This window comes from Micromesistius poutassou (assembly GCF_964030765.1).
Source record: "Micromesistius poutassou genome assembly, chromosome: 5".
Classification (NCBI taxonomy): Eukaryota; Metazoa; Chordata; class Actinopteri; order Gadiformes; family Gadidae; genus Micromesistius; species Micromesistius poutassou.
In genome coordinates, this window is record NC_140275.1 from 14,203,656 (window position 1) to 14,214,952 (window position 11,297).

Genomic DNA, 11,297 nt, shown 5'->3' on the forward strand with positions numbered 1-11,297 from the left:
ACTCCAGCATAACGTCATTTTGTACTTAGGAACGTGCCAAACGTATTTTCCGCGTGAAGTATGCTGACCACTTCAGAACCAGCCACTCAGAACCGGACCACCCTGAATCCAGCCACTCGAAACGTCTAACACAACCCAAGCCAAAATCTAAAATACATACATTATACTCACGGACACAACACAGCAAAACCAAACCAAACCAACAAAATCATCTCATGACCGTGGTTGAAGCTTGCCTTGTTCTGGCTCGGACACAAGGCAGGCCTTCTTCCAGCCACGGTCGGATAACTTGATATTTCGTCACTTCAAGGGACCATCGATGGTCTACAAAGGACTCCAGCCCTGGGATCATGTCTAGCCCCAGGGGCTCCAGCGCAGAGTGGGGTTGTTCTTGTGTAGTATCCCTTACCGTGTGAACCTGATATCGGGCCACATAATCCATACACAGTGTTCCCGTAGCCCCTCGGGACAACGCTTTTTGATGGCACCACCATTGATACCGAAGATGCACGGCTTTGATGTGGCCACAATGACGTTCAGCCATGTCATTCATAAAACGTCCAAGGTCTTTTTCTCCCCTCTGCGTACGCTGTTTCTGCTCTACACAAACCCACCGCAGTAACCCCCGTTTTAGAGAGCGAGTTAAACTTCTAAAGGATGACTAAAGAAAGAGGTGGAAGTAAAGTCAACTATTGTCCGACTGCCTGTGGTCTTGAGGGTTGAGTTAGCGTACACCTGCCATGAAGTAAGCGAGCTAATTTAGACAAATTGAATAATATATCTGGAATGGCAGACGTCCAGGTGCTGGAGGGGGCCTGCTGAGTTTTCTCATGGCTCTGTTGAAATGGGCGCTTCCCTTTTTTTCCTACATTATAAATAAGTCATCCTCTATGTCAGCACTCCCAACATATGGAACATCAGTCAGGAATTTCAGACGGTTCCCTATTCACAGAATGGGGGAGAGAGTAAGACAGATAGAGGTATAGAGGCGCGAGAGAGAGGGAGAGAGAGAGAGAGAGCGAGTGATAGAGAGAGCGAGTGAGAGAGAGACACAGAGAGAGAGAGAGAGAGAGATTGAAACCGGATGAGATGGTGGAAAGGGGTATCATTTGTGTGTGTGTGTGTGTGTGTGTGTGTGTGTGTGTGTGTGTGTGTGTGTGTGTGTGTGTGTGTGTGTGTGTGTGCGTGTGTGTGTGCGGGTTGGCTTTGGGGGAAATGGTGTCTGTGCTTGTGTGTGTGTGTGTGTGTGTCTGGGGGGGGCGGGTTGTAATAAGTGAGCACATGTGTCGTTGTTGCTTGCTGTATGATCACACACCCACTGGAGCATGAGAGTACCCGCTGGCTGATAGGCACACACACGTCGCTCAGTGGAAAACACAAACCCCAACCACTCAGTCACACACACACACACACACACACACACACACACACACACACACACACACACACACACACATATCCCAGCGTGTAACCATTTTAATGACTATGTTGATGATGTTAAGCTTCCTTTAAACAAATGTCTAGTCAGTGACTCTGGGAACATGCCATTTTACGTTGCACTCTCCGATAAGCAGAGAGAGAGACATTGAGGGAGAGTGAGAGATATAGAGAGAGAGAGCAAGAGAGGGAGAAAGAGAGAGAGAAAGATAGAAAGACAGACAGACAGTGAGGGAGACAGAGGAAGAGAGTGAGAGAGAGAGTCTGAGAGAGCATTAATTGGAATGACATCTGTATCCCACAGCCCTGTTATTCTGCCTATGTTATCAGTGCTGTTTACTGTGTGCTGTGAAGACGGTCAGATAACAGCTCTCCTATCTGCTCCATGTCTTTTTTAAGAGCACCAGCAGCTACCATCATTGTGCCAAATGTTTGGACAGCACAGATACCAGCAAAGGTCTGGTTTAGACCAAAGGACTACTCTAATTAGGAACCCAATTTGTCAGCGAATGCCTTTTTTTTTTATGTCAAATCATTAGATTATATATTGTGTATATATTTTGTTTAAATAGCATTAAAATAGTTTTTTTTCTATGACAAGCAACGTTTAACCCTGTTTTTTGGGGTTAGGAGAAACCTTTTCGTCCCGGCCAAATTGTTGCAGACAAGAAATGTATTATTATAATTGTTTTGATTATGGTACATTAGAACAGCAATTCTCAACTGGTGTGTCTCAGCCCATAAATTGCTCATTTTGATTGGGTCGCAGAGCATATGCCAAACCTTAATCTTAATTAAGAAGCCTGTGAATAAACAAATGTGTCAATGTTAATTCATGTTTCAATGGCCTGTAGCTTTTTGTTTGCGGGGTTTCTAACAGTACATGAAGGCATTGTTGAATACTGCAATATTGGCTAAATAATACAACATTTTTGCCGGGTGGTGACTTGGACCCACATGTGAGTCAGGACCCATGCTGAGGCCAGACCAGTTGAGAGCGGCGCATCAGAACATAACTTCACAGTGACTCAATAGTGACTTACTGAGGGGGTCGTCCTTGCTCTTGGTGCCATTGACCTGTCCATTCCTATCAATCCTCAGGAAAAACTTCTGGAAGGAGAACAGCTTCCTCCTCCGTATGTCCCCCTGCAGGTGGGTGTAGCTGCGCACGTGCCGGCCCTGCGGGCCCCTGGTCCGGCCCGCCGCGCCCGGCCCCGTCGCATCGGCGCCCGTCTCAGAAGCGTTCAGCTGCGGCCTGTGGGCGCGCGGGACGGCCAGCGCCGGCCGCTGATCCCTGCGGATCTGCCGGCACGCGACGCCCGGCAGGGAGAGGGACAGAACCACCAGGGCGAGCAGGAGAGGCACCGCAGACGGGCCGGAGAGGACCCCGGTGGATGATGATGATGAGGATGATGATGAGGATGACGACCTTACCCTGGAGCCGGCCCCTGTGCCCGCGCGAGCCCCTAACCGGGCCCCGGAGCAGGACGAGGCAGCGGCAGCCTTACTCCCTCCAGCAGCCCATCTGACCATGGTAGTGTGCTGTGTGGAGGACTGGAGGCAGCCTCACAGCCTGGGACATGCTGCTAGGTGCGCAGAGTTCTGGGAGGGCTGGGAGGGAGAGCCCTCCAGGAGCCGGGCTGGGGGAAAGGTGTCCCCCGCTCGCAGTGCCACCGCTGGGTCCGCTGCGGTGAATCTCTGCTCTTTTCCTCAATTTCTTCTCAAAAAGTACTTTTTGATGGATTAATTGCCGTCCAGCAAGCACTTAGTTCTTGTTTTGAAAAGTGCCTTTCGATTTAGTCTTCTATTCCACCTTTGAAAATGTTACTCTAACTTTGAGCAAAGTTAAAAGTTTGCCAAGAAGATAAAAGGATACTTTTATCACATTTTACCGAAGCCAAATAAACTATCTTCCAATGTTAATCTAGGTCATTCGCTACTTGAATCAGATATTCCTAATAAAAAAAAAAAATCAAAAGCAGTGTAATTATCCCGGTGGAGAGCCCGGTGGAGAGCCATATGAAAAGAAAAACATCCTTGGTCCAGCACTTCAAATCAAACAGGGTGCAGAGCAATACCTGTTAGAAGTTCCTCACAGTCCACATGTGCACTTCATGTGAGTTCCCCGCCGAAGTGAAAACCAAGATCCAAGACTTGAAGAGGAACAATCCAAGTGCACGTCAGACAATCTCTCTGGCTCCTTCTCTTGCCCTGCTCTCACTCCCCGCAGATCCCTCTCTTTCTACCCCGACATGACTCCACCTTCAACAGCACGGAGGTAACTGGGGGACAGAGGGGTCTCGGAGGACTCTCTCTCTCTCTCTCTCTCTCCCTCTCTCTTTGTCTCTCTCTCTCTCTCTCTCTCTCTCTCTCTCTCTCTCTCTCTCCTCTCTCTCTCTCTCTCTCTCTCTCTCTCTCTCTCTCTCTCTCTCTCTCCTGTCAGCGTTGCTGTAGTTCTTTTCTACTTTGGTTAGTGGGTTCTTGGTCTGATCTCCTTACCTTCAGGGTGATCACAGAAAATGACTGACTGTCTGAAAGCCTGTGTGTGCTTTGTTAAGCCGTGAGACTCTGTTGGCTATTTGATCCCTCCCTTCCTCGACACTGCTCCACGCATTTGCTCTGTGCATGTGTGTGAGTGAGTGTTTGGGTGTGTGTGTGTGTGTGTGTGTGTGTGTGTGTCTGTGTTAGAGAGTGTGTGTTTATGTATGTATGTTTGTGTGTGTGTGTGTGTGTGTGTGTGTGTGTGTCTGTGTTAGAGAGAGTGTGTGTGTGTGTGTGTGTGTTTGTTTGTGTGTGTTTTTGTGTGTGTGTGTGTGTGTGTGTGTGTGTGTGTGTGTGTGTGTGTGTGTTAGAGAGTGTGTGTTAATGTATGTATGTGTGTGTGTGTGTGTGTGTGTGTGTGTGTGTGTGTGTTAGAGAGTGTGTGTTATGTGCGTATGTGTGTTTGTGTATGAGTGTGTGTGTGTGTGTGTGTGTGTGTGTGTGTGTGTGTGTGTGTGAGCGTGTGTGTGTGTATGTGTGTTAGAGAGTGTTTGTTTCTGTGTGTGTTTGTGTGTGCATGTGTGTTAGAGAGTGTTTGTGTGTGTGTGTGTGTGTGTGTGTGTGTGTGTGTGTGTGTGTGTGTGTGTGTGTGTGTGCGTGTGTGTTTATGTGTGTGTGTATGTGTGCGTGTGTGTGTGTGTGTGTGTGTGTGTGTGTGTGTGTGTGTGTGTGTGTGTGTGTGTGTGTGTGTGTGTGTGTGTGTGCGTGCACATGCATGTGTGCATGTGTGCATGACGTGTGCATTTATGTGTATGTGTGCATGTATGTGTGTGTGTATGTGTGTAAGGGGTGTGCATCTCTCTATAACTGAGCAGATGATGTGACTGGTGAATGTGGGCAAGGGGACCTAGACTTGGGTCTGGGCTATCAGGGACCTCAGGCTTTATTATCAGTGAATATGCTGAGAGGCAGGAATACTGTGTCTGCTAGTATTCCACCATAGATTTTTTAGAACAAATCAATCTATTTGGTCATCAAGCACTTCTCCTGTTGTAGAATACTTTACATCAGATGGTGCCAGTTTGTCTGGGTGGTCAGGGATTTTTGTGTGTGTGTGTGGAGGGGGAGTTATTTGGTGTATTATACAGTATACAGGATAGTGTGTATTTGTTTAATCATTGGTGTTAAGATAGGACATGTCAATTAAAATGCAGCCACTTATTACTCATTAAGATATGAAAGTGTCTGCCCCCCCCCCCCTTCCCCTGTCTCTCTCTCTCTCTCTCTCTCTCTCTCTCTCTCTCTCTCTCTCTCTCTCTCTCTCTCTCTCTCTCTCTCTCTCTCTCTCTCTCTCTCTCTCTCCCTCTCCTGAAAGTCTTACTAGGTTACCCCCGCTGATGTGAATGGCGGCTTATCGCTGGCATCTCACCCTGGCCTATCTCTCTTCCTTGTGGTCCTTGCTTTTCGTGGTGTTTTATCTCGCCAATGGTGCCGTAATGCCGTGCAGATCTCCGGTTTCACTCACCAGACCCCTCTCTTCCTCTGTGACTCAGGTATCTTAATGGCCCAAAGCCAGACTCTCTCTGGCTCTTGCTCTCTCTCCCTCCCGCTCTCTCTCTTTGTCTCTTTCCCTCTCTGTCGACCTCTCCCTCCCACCGGTCCCACATCACTGGCCCTCGGATCATAACGGAATAAAGGACACTGACACAGCATTCAGATGGATCAGCCTTACGCCAGTGGAATATCAGTTATATTAAAACGGTTACACTTTAACCAGGCCAAAGCCATCATACACATAAACCTGGCAGATTAGAGAATTACCTCTCCATCACTACGCCAGTGCTATAAATTATTCTTAATCCCATGAGCTTCCATCCTGTTTATGGGGGGGGTTAGTCCTTAAACCTGGCTCTCTGCTTTTTCAGTGGCTGCTTTATTGTCTGTCAACGGCGTAAGACCAGAGCAGAGGTCTGGTCGTAAGTTAGCTGGCCGGCTTTATCTGGATGACAAACAAAGGAATCTTATCAGCGCTTCCTTAGTGTTGTCTATCCTCCCCCAAGGGTGATAACCAGTTAGGGTGGAGGAAACACAGCCGGGGGGAAAAAGGAGAACAGGCGTCCAAACCAAAAGGATTTCTGATTGGATGATTGGATTTTATGGATTTAGATTTAGAAAGGAGAGTACTTTGTGTGTAGTAATGTGCATCATGCGTGTTGCATAATTAATGCATGTTGCAACTTTGATTGGGTTTCAGTCCTTTTGTACTATATGAGTCTGACAATACTTTTCTGTTTGCCTTCTACCGACGGTAGCAGAGCCAAGACAGCAAGGACAACTGCTCTCCTCCGACCGGTGGGACTCATCCACAGTAAACCCCCAGTTTGAAACATCTGATCATTGGAAACACAAGTTTCCGATGATCCGTATCAGTTTCGCCGTCTCGGGTTCACTCTTTCTGTTCTTTTATTCAGCCCAATCGAGATCCATGTTGATATTTTTAAGCTTTTTATTGTTCTTTCCGTTCAGAAGGTAATTGCCTCTGCAGAGGCCTTCGAGGCTCAAGGTCTTGAATTGATGCCGAGAGACGATGAAGATTTGTCTGATTTTCCTTCGAGGGCAGGGAGCAAGCCTGCCCGTATTTTCTGCATCTGAAGGCAATATAAGTGAGATTTAGAGGGTCTGGAGAAGATATCATCTGTCCTCAATTCGCACAAGCCTCCGATTTGAGTGTTTCTTTTCAGATCGGTCTTTTCTAAATTGCATTTTGAGGTTCAAAACAACAGTTGGTACAATTGAGAAATGGCTTCCTGATCCCTGGCCATGGGCGATGGCTTTAGTGGGACTGGTATAATGTTTCTGAAAACCAACCAAATAAAGGCCTTTACAATATAGGCAATAAAAAGTAAAACCTCAGAAATTTTAATGGATTACTCTATGGTGCATCTACTCGCCAAAGGAGGACTAATCGATAAAGAACACATGGAATCATTGTTTTATGGTGTTTCTGGTGGACCATAGTTCACTTCACCCATCTCTGTCTCTCATCTCATATGGACTGTGTGCGAGTGATCAGATGTTTTGGTCATTATCGGTGTTGATGTCAGTAAATGTAAATAATCATTTACTGGATTTATGATTATTGGCATATATTTTGGCATTTTCCCTGAATACATAATGCCCATTATAGAGTGTGGATGGTGGACAAACTGGTGTATGACCAGGCCAGGTAAGAGAGCTTTATTCACTAATAGAATGCACACTAACATTTAAAATATATTCTATTTTTTACATTTTTTTACATTTTTGATATTATTACGTTTGTATATTTTGCAGGCTTGTTCTGATATCAGGTCTTTTTTGAGGTGTACAACCTCGATGAGACTTAAAGGATAATTACAATGTTTCTATATACAATCATCTTATAATATATTTTATCTATGTTATATACTAGTATACAGGAAATATAGTCAAATAGAAATACTTAATATAGAGGCAGTAGACCTACTAATGTGGAGGTCAAATCTACTGTTCAACATGTATCAAACATACAACTAGTTGGCTGCCTTGGATTTAAAGTTGTAATACATAACATTCCTACTAGCTCATGTTCTAAAATAACCTGCTGTAGTCAATGCCGATCAATAGTGATTTCAAAACTGTTATCGACTAAATCATATCCTATAACTGATATATCAAAAAAATAAGCAACACAATATTACACATTGCGACTTTAACAACCTGATTCAAATATGTAGGCCTACATATGTTTTTTAAACCTGTGAATCATCACAGGTTTGGAAAAATCGGTAGCACAGTGCTATAACTCCAAGCCATATTCCACAAAGATGTTGCACAATGCTCACATAAGGTTCTACAGCTCTTACTGTTGCAGAACATTTGATGAGCATAAAACTAGCAGGTGGTATTTGACTGTGGGCCATGCAACCGTCCCTGTGTCAATTCTCAAAGTTCCCAAGTTCAACAAGGGAAAAAACACAAAACCAACCAAACTAACTTACCCTCGGCCAATAACATGCACATGTGTTTCTATGTGTGTGTGTGTGTGTGTGTGTGTGCGTGTGTGTGTGTGTGCGTGTGCGTGTGTGTATTCGTGCATGTCTGCGTGCTTATTGTGTGTGTGTGTATGGGGATTTGGGGGGCGGGGGGGGCCTCTTGTTTTCATGCACTATCATTAGGCAGATGTTTTACTTTGAAAATCAGTCACCTCACTCCCTCACTCCCAGACCCTGAAGCTCATGTCTCCATGCGGTCTTTACACATTAGGAACCAAGCAAACACAGTCTCACACCATCAACTCGACTGACCTATGCAAACCATGTGTGCGTCTTTGCGCTCTGTGAGTACTGGTGGGGCAGGAGCGACGGCAGAGCTGGGCTTTGCTAAAGCAACAGGTTTCGGTACTGGGATGCCAGTCTAGATGCCTGAGGAAATGCGTGCGTCTGATGGAGCCCAGATGAGCGTCACCCGAATGGACCTCTCCCTCGGGTCGCTGAGCTGCAGAACCAGCCCGCCTGCAGACCGCATTCCATGGGCCTTATTTACCTGGCCGCCTTCTTGGTTCCAGTATAAGCTGAGTCAGCCCAGGTGGTGGAACTGATTGCGGGATTTCTGCATTCACCCTTGCGGCCATCTTGGTTCTTGGTTCATCAGTTCGACCGTCCTCGCTAGCGTTTAGAACCAAGATGGCCACTTGTTTCCTCCACCGAGCTGGTGTTACCCACCAAGCCGGCGTTTAGAACCAAGATGGCCTCTAGATTCCACAACCCAGCTAGTGTTTAGCCACCCAGCTAGCGTTCAGAACCAAGATGGCTGCTAGGTTCCTCCACTGAGCTAGTGTTTACCCACTCCACTAGCATTTAGAACCAAGATGGCCGCTAGGTGAATGGGCCCCGATGCTGATCCTCTACCGAGTCTTCCCATGGTGTTTACATTGGCCTTTGACTGCTAAGTGGCCAGGGTCAAACAACTGCTCCGTTGTAATGGCACAGCTTTCAGTACATCACACAAGAAAGGAGGGTGGTGGAGGTGGGGGGGGGTGGGGGGGGGTGGCGGGATGTGTTATCTCACGTTGCACAGGGAGGCTTAGCAAACACGTTCTCGCCTGGTAACCGCGGGTCCTTTTTTTCCTGCTGGTCATCAGGTGTAAATGTTTAATGTGTTCCTGGCCTGTTGGGCAGGAGGGGTGTCTAGTGTCCTCCATGAGGTTGCTGTTTCCTGCTTTTTAGTGAGCATGGGGTGTTTGTTATGTTATACCCTCCCATCCTGCACGGGGCGCTTACATCATCCCTCGGAGGCGAGACCTGGTTTCAGCCGGGCAAAGTAATTTACTTACAGGTCAGCTGACGGTGCAGGAGAGAGAGAGAGAGATTTTGAAACTTGTAGCAGTCTTCGTGTTCAGGGCAACATGAGGTGACGACACTGGAGATAAACTCAGTAAACACGTTCCACACTGACTGGGGTATTAATCATACTAGTGGTGGTTTAGTAAAGAACTCTAGCAGAAATGGGAAACTCAGCAATGAATATCATGGCAAGGGTGAATTGTAACTATTCAAGAAACGTTTCTTTAAAAATGTACATGAGACCAATAGGGTGAGTAAACTAATAAAGAGCTGTTAAGTTCCCTGGTTTCTCCAGGAGGGTGAGTGAGAGTGAATATATCCAATTTATGATACAAAATAAAATAAGGTCAAATAGATCCAATAAAAATCGTTTTCACACAACACTAATTCAAGAATTTCAATCAAGCAACGCATAATGACATAACAGAGTGGAGACATGGCTAAGTGTCATGTGAGGTAATGAAATTTGTTTCGTCATGTAAACACACACACACACACACACACACACACACACACACATGTGCTGACTGCATCTGGGACACACTGATCCCTCATTGGCCCGGTGTTCTGTTACTCCTTACATTACTGCTGACTAACTCTGTGCTACCCGGGCCTTGAGTGACGGCTACAGAGCTCGGACCTGCAGCTGCGATGGCGTTCGTGTCGGGTTATCCTGGCACCGGCAGGCCTGGGAAATGTGGGCCAGCTTGAACCCGATCCGTGAAAGAGATCGTGGGGGCCGAGGGTTCTGCAGATCCAGTGGCAGCAGACCATCCGAGGTGAGAAGGACCTTGTGGACCTTCGAGGTCAGGAGGCGTATCACCGGTAGGGAGAAGTGCGCAGGGGCCCAGATGGCTTTCCTATAACATCCCTGCTGGCCTCACACTGTTGACACAGCCCCCTTCAGATTCAATGGTCTTCATAGTGCTTTACAAAGGTAGGAGTCACCTCCAAAAAACACCATGGAAGACAAATGTCAAATAAAAGTGTGTGATTATAAAATAAATAAATAAATATATATATATATATATATATATATATAAAATGGTGCAGTAATGAATTGGAATTAAAAGCTGTTACAAACTATACTACGGTATAGTACGTTCGAGTGCCATTCCTTCCACTCTCACCAATGAACACAAACGTTTTGACGGTTTAGTCGCCTGTTTAAACTGTAGTTTAACAAACGTCAACAAACGTTAACCCTAACCCTAACAGCTTAAATGGGGTTTAACGGGGAGTAAAATATTATTTTTTGACATGTTAAGTTGACATAAAATAGCTTGAGTCAATCCAAGTAGGCTGGCTTTTGAGTTTCAGTTATTATGTATACTGTTATTACTTGAAAGAATACAAATCACGTCAGCAACAAACCTGCATATTAAAAAGCTTTGTAGTGTGGTGAATGTCAACAAACACAAATTAAAAAGCGTGGGGAAAAAAAGTCACAATGTACATGTTCTGCAAAGCACTTTCACGGCAAAGGCTTTTATTGGTTGAGACATGTGTAACAGAGTGAATAACGATAGTAGTAAATGCTTTCGTCTTTTCCTTTCATAAACACACAGCCCCTGTCTTGGGAGCTGAGAGGGATGACCCGCAACACCTCATTCTCATTTGTCCAACTCAAATGTCAATCAAACACAGGAAGAGCACCGCAGGTTGGATAAGGAACAGGACAGGCTCTGTAGCTGAGCGAAGCTATGATAGACAATCACAGCATATTGACCCGAAAAACAACACGTAACAAGTGTAAACATATTGTTCCAGCTCGGAGAACATAAGCAATGATGTGAGCTAGGGTAAAACTAAACCTAAAAGTATAAAAAGGTAACTATCATTGTTTATCTTATGTAGAGAAAGGCACAATTTTTTTTTATTTACATTCATTTAACAATTTTATATGATATAATACAATTATATATAATTCCCAAGTAAAGTCTGGCTGTGAACTTAACTAGGAAGGAATATAAACACCACTTCTCCAGAAACCATAGGGAAATTGTGCTTTTTTCA

The 11,297-nt window shown here is 45.6% G+C and overlaps 1 protein-coding gene across 1 annotated transcript in view; it reads right to left on the reverse strand.

Annotated features, from left to right (window-relative positions):
* Positions 1-2,970, reverse strand: part of fgf10b (fibroblast growth factor 10b) — a gene marked incomplete at both ends in the record, with an annotated part of 10,739 nt that extends 7,769 nt beyond the window's left edge. Inside the window, 1 exon segment of the mRNA XM_084468174.1 lies at positions 2,481-2,970. Coding sequence (XP_084324300.1) covers positions 2,481-2,970 — 490 coding nt within the window.
* Between the last annotated feature and the right edge of the window lie 8,327 nt (positions 2,971-11,297).